We start from the raw sequence: 24642 nt of genomic DNA on the forward strand, positions 1-24642 counted from the left end.
CTTGTTTACATAGCACAGGCCATGGATTCCATATAAAATCAAGATTAGACAGGTGTTGGGGTCAGAGCCGCAATAAAGGGTGGCTTAACCCAAACTGTGAAATATTATTTTACTTAACCTAACCTTAAAAAGAGCTTTAGTGTTATTTGCCCAGGATCTGAAATACCTGCTTTCATTTCACACAGGGCTCAAAGCACTGGAAAATACAGATTTTAAAAAGTCAATAGCAACCCATCTTTCCAGAAACTGACATAGAGCTCCCCTAGAAAATAATCAGAACCCACTGCAAACAGTTTTCATTAGTAAGTAAGTAATTTCTACTGAAGATATACCCTGTTAAAACTACCAACGGTGTAAAAATGTTTGCAATTGAATTATTTACATCATTTTTTTCATTATGAGCACCATGACCTCCAACATAATGGGTCATTGTTTAAAAAAAAAAAGGATATTGATTGACATATTCCACAAGGGGTAATGAGAAGTATTTGTTTTGTAATTTGGGTGAATAATTTAGAACCACTGGAAGTGTGTGCAAACAGGTTAATTTCATACAAAAGTGAACACACAATTATTAAAGAAAATGTACTAAATCAAGAACCACATGGGAGTCAAAACTCAGACGTCCTCCAATTCAAGAATGTGTAAATTAGTCCTAGAAGAGCAAAAACACGTGGTCAAAAACAAGTGCAAAATTGTAAACAAAACAAAAAAAAACCCAAAAAAGTGTGTTATGTGTAAGTTATTTATGACAGAATAAACAATGCGACAATTATATCGTGTCCTGGTTTTTAAACTACTCAAGAGAGTTAATAATCTCGTTTGAGCACATTTTTTTTTTTATTTCCATGGCTGAGCCAAACTGTTGTGACGGTGTTTTGTCTCCCTCTTGTGTTCAAATCACGCCAACACCTTCTGCTTCTTCCGCTGCACTGGCCTATCTATTCATCATTATCAATAGCACACAAACGGTCACACAGTCAGCATCAATATCCTCTTTCGGGGCAGCTTCTGCAACATCAAATCGCAAACTTTACACCTAAACAATAATCTCCTGTAGTTAAAATCGCTTCGGGAGGCGCGATATAGCGAGCAGTCACGGTGGCCGAGAGGTTAAGGCGTTGGACTCGAAATCCAATGGGGTTTCCCCGCACAGGTTCGAATCCTGTTCGTGACGATTCGCTTTTGCATTTTAGTCACAACACATCTTGTAATACTAAGAGAAAATCTCTGTCTATATCCAGTCATATGCCAAAAAGTCATTTGACGTTATGTGTTGCGATATGCACATACGACAAAGTTACTAACTAAACTTTCCTGTTGAGACGCGTTGCACTCTCGAATCGCTGTGATTAGGCCTGTGGGGTTATACTGCTTACATGTAATGCCTGATTAGTAAAGTGACGATTAGCTGTGATGGTGTAGAAATAATGAGCAATGTCATTTTACTTAAAAAAAAAAAAAAAAAAAGACCGATGTTTGTCTTCATCCTTGACACTGAATGTATACACGTGTTCTCATATTCTCGCGTTGTTTGTGAATGGAACTGATTTGGTACAAACCGGGTATTTTATTTTGTTTTTCTATAAAACGGGGTCAGCAACAGTGTCTCTGCTTGCATTGGTGACTGCTTTGCTTTTTTTGTACAATACAAATAAACGTGTGGTATGTGTCAGTATGTGTCGACTCGGCTCTAAGAGCGCACAAAAAAGAAATTTCTACGCGTATACCCCCCTTCCCCATGTGGAACAATGGAAGCGGCCGAAATGCATAAAATCAACCGGCGGCTCCCTCTGACGTAGTTTTTGGGGGGCATTGTTGAAGCGTGTAGTTAAACGCTTGTACAGATTTTTAAATAGCTGTTTTTTGGGGACAGGGAGGGGGCACAAGTATTGTTTAGGTATAAATAACGAACAAGTTACAGGGGCCACCGTTATATGTAGAGACACATTAGTTTTGTAACAAAGCATTTAGCCTGCCTGCGCGCTAACAAAAGCTGTTTCCTTTTTACTAAAGAGAGAAAACAAGGCACACAAAGGAAATGCGGCCGATTGGTTTGATAGTATTAACTGTAGCTGGAGTTGTCTAAACGGTCGAGGAGGGATACATGTTTTAAAAAATGCTCGTAACACCCAAGTTACCATAGCAACCTTAACTTCTTGGTACCTGTTTTAACTGATTTCGACATCTTTGTTTCTTTTTTTTTTGGCCAACTGTAATGCTAAAACGTTGACGACTTTCTATCTTACTTATTTTCGTTTTATATAAATTATTTTTTTCTTTGTGTGCACTTTAACGTTATGTTATGTGAGGAATGAAGCTGGTTACTATGGCGATAACCGTTAAAAGAAAAAAATGAGTCCTATCCTGAAGTCTAGCAAGGAGGAAGCTAACTACGAGCTAGCTTTAGCATTTTTAGCTGCTAGTGTTGCTTAGCGACTATCTTTCAGCTTCTTTTTTTAAGTGTCACAAAGCGTGTATGACCTAGTCGACTATCTTAAGGAGCTTGTCCTTGTGTGTGTGTTTTGAAACAATTCGTATCGAAATAGCGTTAATGTTTGGCTAGCATTTGGCTATTTAGCTTAGCCAGGCTAACGACAGCCACAGTAGTTATTGCTACTGAAGTGATACAGGAAGGGAAGTGAACATAAAAGGGTGGGGGGGTGGGTTATAACTAACTAACAATGGCAACCCCTACAAACGAGTCCGTGTTCTTGATAAAGGATGTGAAGCCTGGGTCGAAAAATCTGAATATTGTGTTCATCGTGTTGGAAATAGGTAAGTGAGTAGTCTGTCCCCAAAACCATCAACTCGTCTGTTTCCTTAAAGGGGCAACGATACCACTTTACTGCAGAGTAACATTTAACATTAACAGACACTTGTTAAGCATAGTAGTGTACATGCTTTAATTTAACCCTGATTAGAGATGTATTCAGCAGATTAGGTAGGTTTATTTTATTTTGGTTTACTGAAATATGACAAATCAGGTCAAAAATCTACACAGCATCTGAACGAAAAGCAGTGTAACTTCAAATATTGGTGGCTAGAAGGCTCTAAAATGTTACGCAACTTGAGATAAGATTGTAATTTAACTTCCCTTCAGCGATGATTCATTATAGTTGGCAATTTCAACTGTGAAAGTAAATGGACTGGACTGTACTTATATAGCGCTTTTCTAGGCGTTATCACCACTCAAAGCGCTTTTTAAATTACGTCTCATTAACACACATTCATACACTGATGGCAGGGGCTGCCACACAGGATGCCAACATGCTCATCAGGAGGAAACTAATCATTCATACACCTTTGGGAGCTTTGGGGTTAAGTGTCTTGCCCAAGGACACATCGACATGTGGACTGGAGGAGCCAAGAATCGAACCGCCAATCTTCCAATTGGTGGACGACCGCTCTACCTCCCGAGCCACAGCCACTAATATCACACGGAGAAAGTCCAAAGAGCTCAGTACATATGCAAGTCACCTGGTACAATCTTACTGATGCTGGGACTTTACACTGCAACTTGGGTGTTTATATTTTGAGAAGAGACACAATGAATGTGTTAAAGAAACTTGGTCTTTTTTTAATGGTTTCATGTCATCAAAAGGTGTTTTGAGTAGGTTAAATGTTTTGTCAAATCTAATTTACCCTGGTTATTTTCTTTTCTCTCTTTCTCTATATTAGGACGAGTAACCAAAACGAAAGATGGACACGAGGTGCGCTCCTGCAAAGTGGCAGACAAGAGCGGGAGCATTGCCATCTCTGTTTGGGATGAACTCGGCAGCCTTATCCAGGCAGGAGACATCATCAAGCTGACCAGAGGGTAGGGGGTTGTTCCCAAGCTTGGAAACTGATGACATGCACAGAACTGGCAGAGCCATTTAAAAACATTGCTGATAGTGCAATCCCCCAATGATCTGAGCTATATACCCAGAAAACACCAATACTTGCATTTGACAGGTGGTTATATACCTGAGGATTAAATTCTAGGATGAGTCTAACATTTGATTTCTGTGTTTAGCTATGCATCCATATGGAAAGGCTGCCTGACCCTGTACACTGGAAGAGGAGGGGATCTACAGAAGATCGGAGAGTGAGTAGGAAGCCACAAGTCTATTTATAATTCACTATATTAGACTCATTGGCATTCTGGTGGTCATAAATTCCTGCACAAGCATCATAAAAGGCCAAGATTTTCTGTGAAGTCTGGCTTAATATTTTCAATTTTATTATAAATGAAGTGCAATAAAAAAATTTTAGGGGTGTGTGTTTTTATATTTTGTTTTTCTACAAAAAAGCCAAGACATGTTCCCACTACAGCCTGACTCACTTTTACTATCCTCTATGTAGCCTTCTGTGGAGAAGAGTTTCAGTCCCTTTTTTTGAAAGATTTCATACCTATAAATAGATATCCTTCATATTAGTCTGACATTGACCGTTTGAAACTTTCACTACAACCAAACGTGTGACTGATGATATTTGAATGTTTACGCCGAAACATGCGCTTTGTCTTCCAGGTTTTGCATGGTGTACTCAGAAGTGCCCAACTTCAGCGAACCAAACGCAGAGCTGCTAAGCCAAACGAACCAGCAAAACAAGTCTGTGAGTAGCTTAGAATCCACTCCCAACTTGTAGTACCTGGATCCAAATTCACTAGAAAATCTTTCTCAACTATTACACCTGTCTACGATACAATAACAGAACACTTGTACACATACCTCTCTTATTATTTTACATGAGAAATTTGCATGTTGACTATTAGGTCCACACTGCAGTCTAACACCAATATTTGTAGGGTGTTAAAGGTGATATTCTCTTCCACCCACAGGGTAAACCAGACCAGAATCAGAGGGGAAACTCTCCACCCAATCAGAATTCAGGTACACCTGCCCCACCAGGTCAGTTGAAATGTATTTTCATTTGTGCAAAAAGTGCATTTATGCTACCACAACTTCTGTGTGGTAGCATAAAAAAGTTTCTCAACCTTTTTTGTAGTTTAATGAATAAACATCAAAGGCAGTCTAGTGCCATGATTAACTTGTATATTGGAAATGAAATATAAAATAAGACATCTCTTGACATACTGAATGTGTTTACATAACAGGAGGCACAATAGACAGTTCACAGCAGACATGTTGACTTGTCATAGTAGGAAAAGCACAGGTATCATCCAGCACAACACCAACACTCAGAAATTAAAGCAGCTACATGCAATTGAGCCAATGTTTTTATATTTACACCTTTTACTTCCTGTGACTTGTCAAAATGTTGTTTGTGGAAAACGTTGTATTCAAATTCCTATTGCACCAGCTCATACAAAAGCAGTTCAAAGTGCTTTTAAAATAAAGAAGTGAAGAAAAAAACTGCAAATAAACAAACATCCATGCATACATAGGATTAAATATGAACATCTTTTTTTTTTTCCATTGAGGGCTCATTTGTATTTCTCAACCCACAGGTAACGGTGCCATGCCGCCATTTAACAACAATAACAACCCACCATCCGGTGCACCCCGTGATCCTGCATTTGGGAGTGTCGGGCGACCCAATGGTCGGTCACCTGGCAATGGAGCTCCTCAAGCTACTGTTGCTGGACCCCAGACAGCCGCAAAGTCTTCAGTTACCATTAGCAATGGCAGGGACCCACGGCGTGCCAAAAGATGAAAGTGGGGTTAGGGGGATCATGTAGGGAAATTATGTATGTCCCCATTTCCCCCTACCCCCCCCCCCCCCCCCCCCCCTTTTTTTTTTCTTAAAAAAAATCAAATCTTTCTGCCTCTTCCCCATCTCACCCACATTGGCTTTTGAAATAATGAAATAAATTAGAGTACTTGCATCATTTTTATACAGGCTAACATAGTCGAATGTGTTGTTTGTCATGTGTAAGTAGTGCTCTGTTAGCAGCACACTATGATTGTGATCTGCCACTTGATGCACTAGCAGGATATTTGAACAGTCAGGCCTTGGTGGTTGAGTTGTGGTCAGCCTTCTCAGTCTACACCCATGTCCTCTAAATCTCACTGCAAATGCCAGTTCTGTGCCAGTGTTATCTTCTCCACGCACTAGCCCAACCCCCCCCTCTGTTATGTTTCAAACTATACACCCTACTTGAACACTTGATGCACTTTCTTCTCTTAATTTATGGCGGGAAAACCTGGCTGCCATTTAAATCAGGAAATCTGCTTCTGCTTTCCAGTGGAAAAGGCCTTAAGTTGGTGAAAAGGAATTTTTGGACTGAATACACAAGCAAAATTCTTCAAAGGGTCTTTCCTCTCTAACCAAACTGTATCTGAAGTGACTCTGTGAAAGGAAAGGTGTTAGTTTGGGATTTTTAATGATGGGAAGGTAGAGTATTAAACAGTTTTTTTTCATATGACTTTTTCTTTTTTTCTTGTTTGCCATCAGTTGTACCTTCATCGAGGTGGGACCCCTTTAGTACCGGCGAAACGGTTCACCGAATAAATTTTACAGCGACTCTGCTGCAACATTTGGTTTTCTGTAGTCTGTTTGAGAGTTGAACACCAGCTACAGTTAATGTTAATAAAAATGTTCTGTTTGGTGATGCTGCACTGCAAGAACATCCTAATTGTCACCCTTGACATACAAAGGACCTTCAGTGAAGATGGTTTTATTTTTCTTCCCCCCTTCTCCACATCCAACACCACAAATGAACTACACATTTCCACTTTCACATACAAGCTAGCATTACTGAAAAACTTTTCCAAACTACATTTGCATAATTGTGTAAAGGCTGTTCAAGCCCTCTAAGTGACCCCTATATAGCTACTATAGTTTAAACTCACTGCCAGCCTTAGAGCCCCTTGTTTTAACCGGTAGTAAGAGCTCCCATCAAATGTCATGCAATGTTTTGAGTCTACAGCACCATCTAGTGCCTGCAAAGGTGAACTATATTTGTTTAGGAGGTGGTCCAAGCTGTTAAATATATTGAGAAACAGGTTTTTTGTTCAACCTTTTTTTTTTCTCTCTTTTTTTTTTTTGTATTTTATTTTGTAATGATGTATTGCACACAGCTAAAGCCCCCCCCCCCCATTTTCTTCATATCCTTTGTTGCACCAAGCACCCTAATGTTATGACTCCTGGATTTTTGATGTTGCCCCATTTCAGTTTTGACGCACTTGCACTTTCTTGCTCTGTGCGTCCTAAAGGTTTGAGTGGCCGTGATGTAAATCAAGGTTAGTTAATATATTGCACAGATTTCAAGTGCCACAAAATCTGTCTGTGTACGTATCGGCAGCCACAAAAGGGAAGTCAATGTTTCTAAATAACATAAGTTCCTAGGTTTTAGGGGAAACAAACACCTGTCATATTGTTTATCTGTGTGGCTGAAGTAAGGACACATCTCTCAAGAAGTCCAGTCCTAATATTCTGTAGCCCAGTCATTTATTTTTTCACATCCCCACATGGACTCTAACCCATATGTTCAAAACATGTTTAGGTAATTTTACTGCCCCTTATGATAAAATCACACTACTTGCGACACTGGAAGTTAAAACACATGAGAAGTGCGGCAGGAAATATGCTTGACACTCGTGTCAACACAAGCATGAGCATGTGATGACCTGGGAACTTCCTCAGCAGCAATGACCAGTCAAAAATGCCGTTTCTTCATGTGGCTTACAGGAAATTTAACTGCATGCTGATAGAGGCCCAGATAGAGGTTTTAAATCTTTGCACATTGCAATCTTTCAAATTATTATTTTACTTAATATTTGCCAGATGTATGCAAGAATGGATGTGTTAATGTTGTGGTGCCTTAACTTTATTAATGTTTGTATGTGTTTTCTGTGACAATGATTTCCACATGTACTTTTTTGTCACAAGAAATTATATATTTTATACATTTTATGTGGGTTTTCTGAAAATATAAAATCAGATGTATCAAAAACATACACACATCATCTTAAAGCATTGTACTCTAAATATTGGGACCATAAAGGTTCTGAAATCTTACGTATCTTCATTTAAAACAAATTCCCTTTCATTTTTACACACTGGACATCAGTACAAACAATACACAAAAGTGTGTCAGTGATTATGATTTATTTGAGTTGATAATGTCTCTGCATCTGTATAAGTAGGGTTTGTTTTACTGTGTGCATTATATTGAGGCACAGACGACATAATGAGAAAATCTAGAGAACTCAACACAGATATGAGAAAGCATTTAATAGTCACCAGCCACCATCTCAGTGATTATCTTGGGACTTTGCACCTCAGTGTTGCAAGTTTCCCCTTAAACTAGCATCAAAAGTCATTTTGGGATAACTAAATAAAGCTAGAATTAAGCTTTTTGAAAAGGACCTCAGCTGTGTTGAAAATACAGTGTATGAACTGCTCTGAAAAAGTCTATGAAATAGAGATTGGACTCTGCTAATTCTGCCAAGACAAGTGGTCAAACATCCAAACTGAATTCTGCCAAAAGTTTCCCAAAAATAGCTGATTGAGATGAAGGAAGAGATAAAGGGACATGTAACCAAATACAAATTGTGTTGATGAATACTAATGTATGAATATTTCTTACACATTAGGTTTTTCAGAAGACGTACAATGGATGTGGTGAAGAAGCCCCATTATTGAATAACTATGACCCGCTGTAGTACACATACATCCTCTAAAAGTTCATGTAAACTTTTGAGTGCAAGCAACAGGATATGAGGGTTTTGCAACAGCACAGGTCAAGAACCACAGAAATAACAATGCCACGTTAACATTTCTGATACACTGCATCTCTTGATGATGATGAATTGATTATTTATCCAGTGTTTACTTGGATCCGTAAACCTTACATGGTTTCTCTTTCAGTTTTATGTACAGTGTGATAGCCTATCTCATGACACAGATGATTCAGATAGTGTGATGCTGGGTTTTGGGGGAAGCACTGCAGTTTAAGAATACCCAAACAGGGATAACTGATTATTGTCAGCACTGGTGTATGAATCATTGACACAAGTAGAAACAAGTAGCCGGTAATTTCAAGAAAAAGAGAAAGAAAAACTTAAATATGAATAAGTACAAGCTAAAAGGAGTGCGTGGTAGTATCCACCACTACTTAATTGAAAATAGGATTGTGTGGAATGTGACCACCCACTATGATTATTGAGTATACTGTAGGACAAATGCAAATTATAAATGTCTCTGAATGTACTAAATTACTGTTAAAAATTCACTACAACTACAGAAATATGACCTTAAACACAATTTTCAACTATATTTTTAAAGGTAGATTTGATTTCATGTATGTGCAATCATTCCTTCCTTTTTGAGACCTTGAGAAAATCAAAATCTGTGGATGAAGCAAAAGGCCAGTGGTTAAGTTAAGGGGAGGGAAGGGGAGGGGTGCATAGAAATGCAGTGCTTGTTCCTCAACTGTTTGTGTTATACACTGTGCCTCCCACAAAGAACACATCACCATGGATGGTAAGTGCTTCTGATCCTTAGAATAACAACATATATTGATTTGTTTATTTAATTTATTTTAAAAAATGTTTTATTTAAATTACAATGTATTTTGTTACCTCATCGAAACAGATAAAAGTAAATTGGGCAAAGGGACATTTATAATTCAAGAACATGTTGGAAATATGACTACTCCTTTAAATCCTTTTTTCTTTAAATTAAAAAGTAAAGTAAATGTGATGTTTTTTGTGGTTTATTACAAAGAATAGAAACTGCTTTTTCCATAAAGAACACAGTATGCCATATCTCTTGATATTTTTTTATTGGCTACACATTATTAAGTATTGTACTTTAAGTATCATGTTGCTATTTATTACAGGATATGTTAGTAACAACACATTATCACAACATACTGTGTATTTGAACAGCATACAATATTTGCTTAAGCAGTGATGAGTTGGGACATCATTCATGTATCCAATGTGATGCAATTTGGTGTTCTTTGATTTTTATCCTCAGGACTAAGCCTATCTGCTGATGACTTCTCGTCAATCTATTACGACCTCAACTTAAGTTACAATTACACAGACTTTGTTGTAAACCCTGAAACGCAGCCTTGCACCATCTTCCCAAACCCAGAGGCAGTGATGATTGTTGTCAGTGTGTTTTATATCATCATCTTTCTGTTGGCGATTCCTGGAAATATGATAGTGGGGCTGGTGATGTGCTTCAACAAGCAGGCGCTGCCTCCCTCTGACCTCTACCTCCTCCACCTGGTTCTTGCTGACCTCCTGCTGGCTTTAACGCTCCCATTCTGGGCCACCAGTATTACAAAGGGATGGGTGTTTGGAGATGCCATGTGCAAAATTATCTCTATCTTCCAAGAGCTAAGCTTCTACTCAAGCATCCTCTTCCTGACTTGCATCAGTATGGATCGTTACATGGTGATCGTGCGAGCTATGGAGGCCCGCAGGGCAAACCGACAGCTGGTCAGCTGGGGAGTTTGTGCTGCTGTCTGGGCTGTTGGAGGACTTCTGTCTGTGCCAGGGTTGTTCAATTCTGCTTTTGTCTCTAACAACCACATGGTGTGTAGTGAATATTATGATCCCAGCACTGCTGATGAGTGGCGGCTGTTCACCAGAATTCTTCGCCACACTTTGGGTTTTGTTGTCCCATTGACCATCATGCTGCCCTGTTATGGAGTTACCATGAAGCGCCTCCTTCATATCCGTGGGGGGTTACAGCGGCAACGAGCCATGAGAGTGATCGTGATAGTAGTAGTGGTCTTCCTGCTTTGTTGGACACCGTACCACGTAGCATTGATGGCAGACACATTTTTCAGGACCAAGATAGTGTCATACAATTGCGCAGAAAGGACAGCAGTGGACAAGGCTCTGTTTGCCACCCAGACTCTGGCCCTGGTACACAGCTGTGTCAACCCGGTGCTGTATGCTTTCGTGGGTGAGAAGTTCAGAAGGAGGCTGCTGCAGAAAATGAAGAAGATGGGTGTTCTGGAGAGAACATCAGTGTCAAGATCCAGCAAGTCTTCTGTAACATCAGAACTCACATCTGCGTTCATGTGAGAACACCAACAAGGATGCTTATGTGGGTACTATAAACTCCTCAGATGAGTTGATCACATACATGATCTCAGGTGTTGGTGTTATCTGCATTTTTATTGCTTTAAGATACATGCACCATTAATCAATTTACTTCATATAGTGAATCATTAAAAGAAAAGAAAAGAAAATCAAAAACAGTTTCCTGCTTTGTTCTATTTTTTTTAAATCTTATTTATCTAGGATATGGTTTCAATCCAGTATAAGCAAGAGATATGTTGCTTAAAGCTAAGCTGTTAACATTGGGGGATTTTCTTGTGGTTAAGCATTGAAATGTCCTCTCTTTCCTCAGTTAGACGTAGGTTAAAGGAAATGCGTGTCTCAAGTTTCAATTTCAAGAGTGAATATACTGCAATGCAATAACATCGAGCCAAAACATTTACTGATGAACAGTTGAAAGCTCCGTAAAAGGAACATTTTCCTGTGATAGTATTAAATGTGAATATGTGATTTTTTTTTTATTTCCAGGCCAGTAGTGCTCTCCTTTAAAAGAGCATTTAACTACCAGCTTAAGGTGTAACTGCATCAACTGGAGCAGAAAAAGAAAAATATCCTGTACAGTATTTTATAACTCCACATATGTTTCTATGGTGATGTTATCAAAACAATTTGTAAGTGAGACTGTATTTGAGTGTGTGTGTATATCTAGTTAAAGATAGCAAAGTTGCCATTTACTTGCAAAACAATTTACAGTGTTTGTATATTTGAAATTGAATATTAAAGTTTCAAACATTTTACACTGTTGTCTGTTTGTGATTTATAAAACGTTAGTGAGTCATCTCATATGTCACAAAACCTTTTACATCTGACATGAACAGTTGATAGAAAATGTCTTCAGTGACTAATCTAACAAGTTGTATTTTTTGTGCTTATTTGTAGAAAATAGAAGTTGTGACGACTATACTAAGAGTCACTTCATTTTCTGTCAATCTATAGGAAAAAAAAGATGTTTGGGAAATGCATTTGACATACACACACACACACACACACACACACACACACACACACACAAAAGCAGAAGAAAAATGTGCTCGTGCTTATTACTACATTTAACTACTCTTTCCACATGGTCTGGGTTTAATCACGTTAATGGGCCTTTTTTTATGCTGTACAGCACCAGTGTGGAGCAAAGTTTTTTTTTTTTTTTTTTTAGCTTGAGAACTACCAATAACACACGCTGTCACACCTGATAGTTTGCATCATCTGTTACAAGAAAACTTTTTAGAGATATAAAACATTGTCTATGAAAAAATAAAATCACATTCATTTTCTCACACGTATTGTACAATAGTTTTGAGATGTCTCAGAGATTTCTGCTGTCACCAGAATACAAAAGAGATTAACTGAATTTTGATTGTTGTGGATTTAAAATGACATTTTATAATAAAAAAAAGTGTTGCAGTTACTCTGGGTAAACCATAGACTTTGCTTCAAACAGTTATCATGGGGAATACTAAATAATATAATTACCATATATTAAACTGCTATAATATAATGATAGGCTATTGTCAAGAATGATTATATACAGTATACACAGTGGTGTAGTCCAGGGTATACGCGGGTATACGGCGTATCACTTATCTTTCAGTCAGCATTGCGTATACCCACTTCAGATCCCCCCTGATGCGCACCATTCAGTAGTATCTGCGAGCCAAATTGCCCATTATTTCCCTAGGATGGTGAAGCCATGACCCACGCTACTCTGCCTCTAATTGGCTAGTACTCGCTGTCAATCTAATCAGTAAACTGATGAGCCAATTGGAGACAGAGAAGGGCGGGCCATGCCGAGGTAAATATTGCTAACCAACAAATTTACTTTTCCAAGTTTACTTTAAATGATTTGCCTTTAGGATATGCAATGAACCGGTAAGTTTGGGTAGATTGCTAGTTTGGGTAACTTCTGAAACATTGGACACCGAGAAGAGTGCAACACAAACAATACAACATGTTGCCAGTGAGATGCAGAGCAAAATCGTCAGTAGCATTATAGCATCATCCTTAAATTAGCTGTCCTAATTGACGAGGCATCTTCATTAAGTCACAAAGCTGTCATGACCGTTTCTATTAAAGCATCAATTCAAGAAGAAAGCACTTTTGAGTTTATCAGATTGATTTTGATGTGTGGAAGAGAAAGATATGTGTTTTTGATCTAAGGTGAAATAGGGTTAGGGTTAGGATGCATTGTCAAATTCCGATCTGAAGTATTTTATTTAAATAAAAGTTCAAAAAATAACTGAAACACCATGTTTGCCTCATTTATATTTAACATTCATGCAGGCTGCCTGTGTGACCATTAATACCTACAAACTGCTCCTGATCAGGTCATGTTAATTTTATAATAGTGGCACATCTGGCCCACACTATCTGTTGCAAATCAGCTGTTCAAAGAGACAGTTTACAAAAGAAACTACTGACTTGCCAAGTGAGAGAATAGGTGTCATTCCTTATTCCTTAGTCCATACACAGTGTAGATGGACTAATAGTTCACTCAAAATGCATAGTTGTCTCTCACTAGTCTGTGGGCCAGTATTGGTTTAGTAATTTCGTAATCCTTCATCCCTGAGATCCAGCAGCAGAAATTATGTGACAATGAGCAAATACTACTGACAGATTTTTGGGTAAACTAAATAGAGTAGTCTTACATGTCACTGTTTCTAAAACAGGGCGTTTTTCTGAGCTGCGTTAAAAAAGGGCAACATTGAAGGTATACCCAGTTCTCCAGGGACCACTACTACTATTCTCACGTACTATGTAAACTATTATATATGGCACAAAAGTAATAGGTTTTAACTGGGCAAGTTTTGAGATGTCGTAAATACATAAAGGGATGAATGGATTTGTGTTCGTGGGTGCATTAAAAAATACATTTGATAATATATAAGTGTATCAGTTACTCTGAATAATCCACAGACTTTGCTTCAAACTATTTTTGATTAGTTCGTAAACATTACTAATGCTATGTTTCATTTGGTTTTCTTTGTGTGTATGTGTGTGTTTTTAGGTGTTTTACAACCTATAATAAATATGATATTCAGGAGACAGAACTACTGCTAATCTTTACATCCTTTATATACTTCCTGTGTGTCTATGCTGCCTCAAGCTATTTCAATAAATGTAACAGATACTTAAAATATTGAAGATTGGGCCACATCAGCCAGATAGTGTTGTTAATACAGTGATGATATTTTCTTTTTCCATGATATTTGACCACCTCGACACAATTGGGAGGCCAACGTCAGCCTTTACATTTGACCTACAAATCAAATATCTGTCCCATACCCATCAACCCCTCCGCTCGGCCAAGTGTTGCACCGTCTCACATGTTCTACTGACCTCAGGTTGGCTAAAAATGACAAGGGGGCGGGAGCCAAGTAGTGAGTGGGCAGACAGATCACCATGCAGCTGTCATTGTAAGGCTTGCTGTGCTGTGACTGTCATTTCCCCCTTCGGACTGACTGGCAGAGGTAGGGGGAGATCATGAGTGGGGTGGATTAGTTCATGGGACATGGAAGGGGGGGCACTGTGCAACTTTCTGGACAGGACTTGATGCTTGCATTCAATCCGAAGCAAAAGCAAGCACAGATCTGATGACTGCGGGGAATAAAGAGGAAATTCAGTGAAGATTCATAGACCTTGATCTGCAGAGAAGTTACACACCACCGGGGACAAGCTTTAAAGGCCTGAAAAAGTCAAGAACATCAGGAAAAGGAGGGCAAAAAGCTGGGCCGTCACTTCCAAGAGACAAGTCAAGAGAGCTGTTAATGCAACATGATCCACTGGGTCTTGCCCTAAAAATACCTCTGGGCAGGAGAGTAGCAGCTATATCTATCTTCTTAATTACCTGGTAATCAACTATTTCTTTCTCCTTCTGGACAACAACCCAGGTCAGAGAACAGCAATTTGAAGATAATTTGTCGATGACAGATATGTTACCAAATATTTTAATTAGTTTTTTATAGTAACGGAAGCGATATAAGAGATCAGAAATGTGATAATCATGTTAACTGTAATTTGTAAAGCCTCTTCATAGACTGTAATGTCCAGACTGGCTTTTGATTTAGAATACAAAGAGAGGGCTGAGTCATTGTTATAGTTGTACAATCCAGGTAGTCACCTACAGAACAGGAGAATCTACAAAATTAGCTCAACCATGAAAAAAGCTGAGGCACAAATGACCCTCAGAAAGGGGGCCGATATGGCGCCCCCTAGCCCCATCATCCCCCCAAAACGGTCCAAAGTAAGCCCTGAACAAATTGTCCCGGAAACTCGAGGATCCGCTCATCCTTCACCAACTCCACCAGTTTTTACACGCAAAATGAGGAATGCAGCCGTAGGTACAGGCTGTGACATCCGTCTCAAAGTGACTGTGGCTGGAGACCCCCAGCCCTCCTTGTACTGGTATCACAATGAGGAACTCCTCAACATGGACAACCAGGAATATGGAGGCCTCTGGATTAGGGATTGCAAACCCAGTGATGCTGGCCTCTACACCTGCATCGCCAATAATCACCTGGGTGAAGCTCGGAGCAGCGCTGTACTTGCTGTCTTGGATCTTGGTGAAGGTAATATAAAACATATTTAAAACTTCAGACTTGCATCCAGACCGGTCCTCTACTAAAGACGATTTAGTTGTTTCTAGATTACAGGTCGAGCTGCTACGAACTGCTTAAAAACATTTAATAATAAACTCCATCTATTCCAAACATGAAATATTTTAGAAAATCAAGCAGGTAAACTTAAAGGTAGACTTTTAAAACTCCTGCAGTCATTTCTTAGAGACCCCTTTATGATAACTAATGATAATTCAGCCACTGTAGTGTCTGATGAACTCTCATCTCATATACAATATCAGTAACTATCTTTGTCAGGCTAAATGTAACCATTAGGTTTAAACTAAGCAGCCATTTTTAAATACTCCCACATAAATTACCCAGCATGCCACAGTAATCCAAGGCCCAGCCCTCTTACTAGAAAGGAAAACTAACTAGTAATCATAACGTAGGCACGTCGAACTTCCTGTTTCTTTTGCTGGAATATATAATGATACACTGATATCAACCCAGACATAACTACTGTATCTAATGTAGCCTTATTGTCATATTTCAGTGTTCATTTAGTGCTACGGGTTTCTAATAATTAAAATCTTTATTGTCATTTGCACAGAGAAAAGACAATTGCACTGTTCAACTGAATTCTTACTTTGCACCCTATTCTGGAGCCATAGACAATGACTTACAGATGAGGATTAAATTAATACAAACTATCAGAAACTTATCCAACTATCAGAAAATGCAGATCATTATTTTATTTCTTCAGACTTTTGTTCTCCAGTCATTTAAAAAAAGAAACATGCAAGTACAAATCATGCTACAAATCATCAAATCATTTAACTCCATTTATAGTGTTCTACTCCAAATAGAGGGACAAGAGTGGAAATGCAAAAATATACAGTACATGGCCATGAATACCCACAGTCAAGTTGACAAGCTTATTTCTATATTTACATGCAGTATGTACATTATAGTGTTTGTGTATATAAATACTTGTACAGTGTTGGAAGTATTATATGCAGTTAATTAATCTCCAAAACCAAATGCAGATTTTCCACAAAGAATCTGGAAAGCCTTGGAAAAATTTAAAGTGCACATATCACACATATCACTATGAACAGGAGCTATATCTAATAACCTGTCGTCTATCATACGAGATGTGATCTAAGAACCTCTCATGGAACAAGTTTTATTATTGCATTAGTGGACATTTTATATACTGTTTGACCTTACAGGTATTTTTATCCAAAATGTGTTGTGCATTTTGATTGTCAGTTCATCCTTATACTGTGCAGGGATGATAGAAGTTTATCTTTAATAGGTTTCGCAAAGGAGACCTTGGATACTTTGCATTAATTATTCATTTTGAATTTGTAGATAACATTGACGGTTAAATCATATTTACTTTCAAGGTCTTGTAAGTAGTTTTCCACCATGCATGCAGGGACACTAAAAATGAATTATTATTGAACTACTGCTTTTGACAGTTTTGGTAAAAATGAGCCCTGCGAGTATATTGCAGTGAGACTCCTCTGTTAAAAAAATTGTATTCTCATCAACAAAACATCTTTTTATGCATTTTTTGATATCCAGTACTCATCTAAATTCTGCTCTTTGACCATCTCTGCTACTTTGAAAAATTACATTACCTCCACAAATAGGTCCTTAATATATCAGCTCGAGCACTTTGTCATTGTTCTGCAGTGCTCAGCATGAGCCTCATCAATGCTTTAATTTTAAGATTTGGCAAATGATCATATTCTCTGATGCTGGAGAAAAAGAGGACTGGATGCTTATATAATGATCTCAGCTGGTTTCAAGCTATGGCGAGATGCTTTGTGCAAGCCTAGGAAAAAAAGGGGGTAGTAAAAGAGTGTTGGTGTCTGCAGAGTGGGCAATGTGATGACATGGATTCTTTTTAATGTGGGCAGCAAGAAACCACATCGTGTTGTATTTCTTTTACTGTATAAATATGGTATGCTTGGACAGTACACAGAAAATATAGACTATCAAATGACAGAAGTTAAAAATTATGACAAGAAAATGCTGGCATGGTTTACGCAAAAGTGCTGGAATTAAAACATGTCTGTGTCCCCATTTATTGAGAGTCTTGGAAAATAAATTGAGCTTTTCTGCTCTGTTCTCTGTTTCAAATTAATATAAATCAGTAGGACTGTTACTGCAAAACAATTACAGATAGAATACAAATGCAGTCATTATACCATCAGTTTCTTTCAGTGAATGCTCATTAATTGGTGGGCATAGATCTTGTGTGCCACCTCACACACTATATTACAGGAAAAATATATTGCTTTTGCTTTTGAGCTCTGTCACTGTATCAACACCTAATGTACAACAAACCTCACACGGTGAGCCACTGTATTTGGAAATACAAGTTAATAGAGAAGTAAGATTCTGTAGAAGCGCTATGTCAACACAACCTGGTGAAATGATGCTAGCACAGGTCAAAGTACACGTGACAAAAATACGTTTTACTTAAGAAGACAACTCATAGTCACGTAGACATAGTTCTGTTTTACGTGAGATTGTGACAATTTCAGAAGGATCAGAGCATGCTATGTTGCTCCCAGACATATTGTGTTGTGGTATCCTCAAAATGGTATCAGACTAGATTTTATGCAACATAGGTAACGCATATAATGAATGTCAAAAACAATCCTATCAACCTTCAGGTTTGAAAACAAGATCTTAGTTCAGAAGTTTTCCTTTGACTCTCCATTTTAACCTTCAGTTTGATACAGCTCTGTATATTGGTTTGCCATGTGCGTCGTCTACAGCTGTCCCATCACTCAATGATACTGCTTAAACCCTTTCTCTCTCTCTCCCTCTTTGAAAATGTCTCTCTGGCCCGCCCCCCTCATCCACCAACTCTCCCTAGTTATTTATACAGTGGAATGTGCCAGGCCTTAGATTTTTCTGATGTTAGCAGGCCGACATCTCTCCTGTTACACAGGAAGACATCACTGCTAATTTTAGCCCGGCTCTGTACAACTTTTTTCCCCCCCTCTACTGATCACTGGGGAAGGGTTGATTTTGAATCCACAACATCTAAATACTTATGAGCATAGAGACCCACCTGGTGTGACGTCATGTCACTTTTGTGATCCTATTGAGAGCAGAGGAACACAACACTGATATATTATCAGATTTTGTGTTAAGGTGAACTAGATAGAACATTTGCCTGTTTACACATACAGCAGATATGGAGCAATATTATCATTCATTTGGAGATTTGTTCCTGTACATCCAATATTAACTCTCCTTTTAGCTCTATTTTGGTCTCCACCATGTCCTGAGGGAAATAATAAATTGGCTCTTTAGCTGCTCAATTAGCAGGTTAGCTAGTTACCAACTTTTTCTGTCTGCGGCAGGGTGCTGGGCAAGTAGCTTCACTGCATGCTGTGTCCAGAAACTAGGTTGTTGAAAGCAGTGAGATTGAATAAAACAGTAAAGCTGCAGGCCTTAAAACCAAAACAATGAGTGAAAAATGCTAAATGTGAGTGATTGTTTCAGAAATAAATAACACCTTGATAGTTAACTAATAGTGATTTTAATTAGAAAACGATTTTTCTTGTTTAAAGATGATACTGTTCAGTGAGCCCTAATGGGAACCTTAGATGTTGCCACTGAGTGTGACACTGGCCCCTTTCCAATGTATTTGGATGCTGTTCTCACCACGTTGTCTTCCTCCTGGGCCATGGATCTGAGTGAACAGGTGGAGCCACAGTTACAATGTGGAAATCCCCCCCACAGTGCCATATAGCTGTAATAAGCACTTCAACTAATGAAAGGGTTAGGGTTAGGGTTTTTTTAATGGACACAAAAGCCTGAAGGGTAATTAAGTGGTTTTATTAGAAGTGTTAAACTACTTGGAGTAGTAAGGCACATTTATTTGTATAGCATATTTCAACAACAAGGCAATGCAAGGTGCTTGTAGGCTCTGTTTCGTCAGTCTCCTATTGTTGGTTGTTGATTATAAGTGGGTATATACTGCTATTCTGCTACATTAGGCTTGGTTCTGAGTCTAGTAAAGTATTTTTTCCCTTTATCAGGGTTAGTGAGGTCTTATTTGAGACATTTTTAACTTTCTTTTAATACAAGTAACAACAGGTGTTCCACCTGTATATTGATATTGGGCTGGAGTATCAGTCACTCTGAGCAGGGTTTTGGGGAATAGGAATTTGCAGTTTCCATGCTCACATTTTGTACTACATAACATGACTAACAGCTCATGAAAATAGAGAAGGACAGTGACGAGTCAATGTGATTGAATTACTGAAATCTGTCCTTGCTCTTGAATAATATGACTTAGAGTCGGACTGAAATAGTAGAACTGAAAAAGTAACTGATCTTATATTGTATCTTATATAATATGGCCTTTACTACACAGTTACGTGCAGCCTGTGTGGTCACATATAATTGTGAAACTACATTCAAAATTATTTCATAATCCTCCTCACACTTACCTCAAATTTCATCTTGATTTACAACAAAGTCTCCCTGGAAAAAAAACAAAAACTACAAAATATTCAATTTGTAATTTTGGCTGTATACAAAACAGTTGATTTCAATAATAACACTTTTTATGATTTTTATTTAAATATGATATTATGTCATCAGCAGAGCATGAGGAATATCTCTTCCTTTTGAATTGCTCACAATCTTAAGCTTTGTACCAGTAACTAGATGTATCTGGATGTACAGTGAATCAGAAATAAAGAGAGAATAGCAATCATTTGCAGTAAAGACAAACAAATGATATTAATTGTACATATTTATAAACAAAGAAGCCAAACATATCTTTAAGCTTAAAGTGGCTAACAAGCTAGAGCTAACAGGGACTGCAGAATTACATCATAAATCTAATTAAAATGTTATCTAAAATGTTAGCAATTATTATGATTATGATTAATGAAGATTTAAAAGAACAGAATCTCATACTCATTACTGTGCAGTGTTTAGCGTTTTAGCATTAGCCATTGAGACGCTGGATTTCAGACAGTAACCATAAATCAACTGTGACTGGCTGCTTGTGTGTTTGTGTGGCACCATTGGCGTTAGTGACACATTGCACAGACAAAGTAATATACATCTACAGTGAGAGACCATAATTATTATGGGTTATTATTTGTATTAGCCTGTGCTGTTGTTTCACACAAAAACATTGTGTTATTTTTGTCACAGGACTGAGAAGGATGACAGAATTCCCCTCTGTTAAATTAATGTTGAATCTACACACGAAAAACAAAACAATGAAAAAAGGTTCACATAAAGTGCAGCTGCCAAGGAAACATGAAGCACTCTCCATGAGCAGACCATGCAATTAAGCCTGCTGTAGGTATGTGCAATAATTAAAGTGAACTATATTTCCTTCACAGTGTGCATTGTGCCTGCAATCATTAGATATTTAGTGTGAATTATTATCAATAAGCATTTATAAGGAGATGTTATCAGACATTATCAGATTGTCAGAGCTTTTTTTAATGTAGGTTTGTTTAAAAATGTGCGGTCACTTCTAGGAAATGTTTTTGTTTTTATTGTTTATTATTTCAGTCTCCTGATTGATACTCGGGGGTGAAATGAAATGTGTAGGCAGTGATGCTTTTGCTTTCCCCATCAGAGAAACTGAGGCAATCAAAATACATCATGTAATGCCACTTGCAGAATATTCAAGAATTGTTACACCAAACACAAAAAGGTTATGAAACATCAGCACAGCAATACAATGCAATTTAATCGCATATCCTTTGGAAACAGGATTGCTTATTATAGTCTGTGTAAGCAGTCAGTAACACATCTGCCATGTTCGAGCAATGCAGAGGAGTGAGGAGCTCCCTTTAGCTGTTGCAGTGATTCTCCCATTCTCTGCCGGCAACACAACATCGGCTCATTACACCAGTTGAGGAATAAGGCACAGACACATGGGGAAGAAGGAAAAAATGAAAAATGTCAACCAATGCTGTAGAACACTGATCTCGAGAGGGCTGGATCACTCCCACTGGTTTTTCTGCCTATCGGTGTGCGCTGCCTGTGGGGTGGAACACAGCGGGGGAAGATGCTTACACTGTCGCTGGCTATTGTGTGGACAGGGGGGCTCCCTCAGAGTGGATGATATGCATTCAAAAGACGTTTCCACCTGCGGATGGAGGGCTATAATCTATGCTTTTCAGAGAGGGATTATCTCAGAAGAACTGCTGAGACTCTGAGGTGCAACTTGTTATATAACGGACAAAGTGCCTTCTAACCATTTTTATTTGAATTTGAATGAGAAGATTTTTATCTGCATGTCAGCAGACTTACATTATATAACAAGTTGGATCTTTCAAATGCAAGTCAGATATTACCTGTTGATGTCTTCATAGAAAATATCCTGATTTAGGCGTGTAGTAATGGCTCGGAACCCCCAGTGTATCTCGGGGAATACCCTGCTGCTGAATGTAAGCCAAGACAAAAAATACCTGTCGCGGACATACCAAGAGTGGCTATAAAAAAATCCAAACCAAAGAAAAGATCAGGCAAGTGCAATTTCAATTTATATTTGTTAATTATTAGTCAATTATTTATCTGAATTATGTACTGATTTAACCAATAAGTATACATGGAGTATACAATACTGTAAATGAATTCATTTGAAATGTTTACAGAAACAAGTTATTAAAATGACTGCTTAAAAAGTGAACACAAATGTTCTCAAAGCTGAGAGTGTTAGATGTAATGATGATAATTAAAGGAGATTCAATATATTCTATAAAACCTTAATTGAAAAGGAAACCATATTTCAGCAGTGTAATTGTAGAATATATTTGCTGTGGCCATTAATAACCAGCATTAGAACTCGGGAATCACCAAGCTCAAGGAAGCTCCATAGCTTTGAACTAACTTCAAAGAATAACACAATACTTTCAGAGTTGCACTGAAATGCAGTGTATGCAGTGATGTTTCTCAGATCAATATTGTTCATATGAGGGCGGAAATGTCTTATCACAATTATGGGCTTCTTTCTTTTTAGATATACCGTACATACTGTAAACTTAATATTCTAATATCCCTACTCACACACCAATTGTACTGTGAATCTTAAATTAGCCAAATAAAAAACGTAATCAAGAACATAATTTAAAGATGAGAGTTACCTCCTTTTTTCCCTCTTAAAATGTTACAACATAGGGGGAAAATCTAAAACATTGAGGCATTACTCTTCAAAGTATGAATCTAGATTTGGTGTAACTGGAGGTATGTGGTTTTCTGTGGGGATACAGAGTGAAAACCAGTATTTCCTGGGACTATAGTTGAGTAGTATTTCATGTATTCCCTAACAATGCAACCACCTGACATGCCATAATAATCAAACTAGGGGATGTCTACGAGAAGATGCACCTTCAACTAACTTACTCAAGGCGTGTGGAACAATGAGAAAACATTACCTTTAAAGTTAATTTAAAGTTGAGCTAATTATTTTGGGGGCAGCTGTTCAAAGTTGTGGCCATAAGTTGTGCCTACTGGGGCAGCAACCTAAGAAAGAAGCCCTCAAGCTGAAGGAGGGTCTGGCTGGCCCAGGGGTCTCCAGAAGCAACAGATGGATACTTAAGGGCCAAAAGGGCAGCTGCTCATGTGGTTGCTTAAGCAAAAACATAGGTGTGGAGGGAGTTCAGGAGGCCTTGGAGAAGGACTTTAGGTTGGCCTCAAAGAAATTCTGGCAAACTGTCAGACTCAGGAAGGGGAAGCAGGGCTTAACCTAAGCTGTTTTTATTAGGGGTGGGGAACTGCTGACATTGACTGGGGACATTGTTGGACGGTGGACCAACATGGCCTCAATGGAGGAGGCAGAGTTGGACATCTTGGGTGAAGCCTCACTCATATCCTTGGCAGAAGTGTCTGAGGTAGTCAAACGTTTCTCAATGGCAAGGAACTGGGTGTGGATGAGATTCACACGGAGATGCTCAAGGATCTGGACATTATGGGGCCATCGTAGTTGGCATGCCTCGTCAGTGTTGCATGAAGATCCGGCACAGTGCCTGTTGACTGACAAACTGGAGTGATTTTCACAAAAGGTTGCAAGGTGTGCTCCAAGTATCTGGCGATCACACTACTCAGCCTTCTGGGGAACGCTTATGCTGGAAAGTGCTCGAAAGGAGGCTCCAGCTTATTGTTGAACCTCAGATTCAGGAGGATCAATGAGGATTCTGTCCCTGCTGTGCAATTGTGGATGAGCTCTTCACACTTGCAAGGATACTTAAGGGGTCATGAGAGTCCACAATCCAGTCTACTTGTGCATTGTGAACCTGTAGAAGGCTTATCACCGTACCCCTCAGGCCACTTTGTCTGTGGCGCTGCAAGAGTATGGTGTACTTGGACCATTGCTGTGAGCAATCTAGTCCTTATATAACTGCACTGAGAGCTGTGCCGGCAGTAAAGCAGACCTGTTCTCAGTGGGTGTTAGGCTCTGCCAGGGTTGTCCCTTCTAACCAATTTAGTTTGTGATTTTCATGGACAGAAGCTTAACATGCAGCCTGGGGGAGGAGATTGTCCGGTTTGGGGACCTCAGGATTGCTTGCTTTTTGCAGATGATGTGGCTTCAACACACCCTGACCTCCAGCCAAAGGTGAGGCAGCCAGGATGAAAATCAACAACTCCAAATCTGAGGCCATGGTGGTCTGACAGAAAAAGTTGGACTCTTCCCTTTGGGTTGGGAGTGAGGTTGTGAATTGGAGGAGTTCAGGTATCGCATGGTCTTGTTCCTAAGGTTGACAGCTGGATCAGTGCAGTATCAAAAGCAATGCAGGCTCTGTAGCAGACCATTGTGGGGAAGAAATAGCTGGGCTACAAGGTTAAGCTCTCAATATACTAGTCAGTCAACATCCCAACCCTCACTTGTGGTCACACACTTTGGATAGTGACTGAAGAATGAGATCACAGGTATAAGTGGCCAAAATAAGTTTTCTAAGGAGAGTGTCTAGGATTGGCCTTAGAGATAGGGTGAGGGCCTTGAAGTACAGCTGCCACTCCTTTCATTGAAATGAACCAGTTGAGTTGGTTTG

General features: G+C 38.8%; 3 protein-coding genes and 1 non-coding gene across 4 annotated transcripts in view; all 4 read left to right on the forward strand.

Moving 5' to 3' along the window:
• Positions 1-1095: 1095 nt before the first annotated feature.
• Positions 1096-1177, forward strand: trnas-cga (transfer RNA serine (anticodon CGA)). Its single transcript has one exon. It is a non-coding gene; the product is annotated as a tRNA-Ser (tRNA).
• Positions 1178-2642: 1465 nt separating this feature from the next.
• nabp1a (nucleic acid binding protein 1a) lies at positions 2643-6469 on the forward strand. The gene is made up of 6 exons (XM_062431737.1): positions 2643-2778; positions 3682-3820; positions 4019-4090; positions 4515-4599; positions 4826-4895; positions 5456-6469. The coding sequence occupies exons 1-6, from the start codon at positions 2685-2687 to the stop codon at positions 5659-5661; spliced, it is 666 nt and encodes a 221-aa protein (XP_062287721.1). The 5' UTR covers positions 2643-2684; the 3' UTR covers positions 5662-6469.
• Positions 6470-9419: 2950 nt separating this feature from the next.
• On the forward strand, positions 9420-11054 carry LOC133993095 (C-X-C chemokine receptor type 1-like). The gene is made up of 2 exons (XM_062431951.1): positions 9420-9435; positions 9934-11054. The coding sequence occupies exons 1-2, from the start codon at positions 9429-9431 to the stop codon at positions 10995-10997; spliced, it is 1071 nt and encodes a 356-aa protein (XP_062287935.1). The 5' UTR covers positions 9420-9428; the 3' UTR covers positions 10998-11054.
• Positions 11055-15183: 4129 nt separating this feature from the next.
• The window catches only part of spegb (striated muscle enriched protein kinase b), a 33836-nt gene continuing 24377 nt past the window's right edge, over positions 15184-24642 (forward strand). Inside the window, exon 1 of the mRNA XM_062431222.1 lies at positions 15184-15595. Coding sequence (XP_062287206.1) covers positions 15184-15595 — 412 coding nt within the window. The remainder of the gene's footprint in view (positions 15596-24642) is intronic.

This window comes from Scomber scombrus, chromosome 13 (assembly GCF_963691925.1).
Source record: "Scomber scombrus chromosome 13, fScoSco1.1, whole genome shotgun sequence".
NCBI lineage: Eukaryota > Metazoa > Chordata > Actinopteri > Scombriformes > Scombridae > Scomber > Scomber scombrus.

What these genes read in the sequence shown, in the direction of transcription:
- nabp1a (XM_062431737.1), top strand. Translation starts at nt 2,685, where the DNA reads ATGGCAACCCCTACAAACGAGTCCGTGTTCTTGATAAAGGATGTGAAG. An exon ending in GTTCATCGTGTTGGAAATAG is followed by an intron (nt 2,779 to 3,681) that starts GTAAGTGAGTAG and finishes TCTCTATATTAG; the next exon opens with GACGAGTAACCAAAACGAAA. An exon ending in AGGTACACCTGCCCCACCAG is followed by an intron (nt 4,896 to 5,455) that starts GTCAGTTGAAAT and finishes CTCAACCCACAG; the next exon opens with GTAACGGTGCCATGCCGCCA.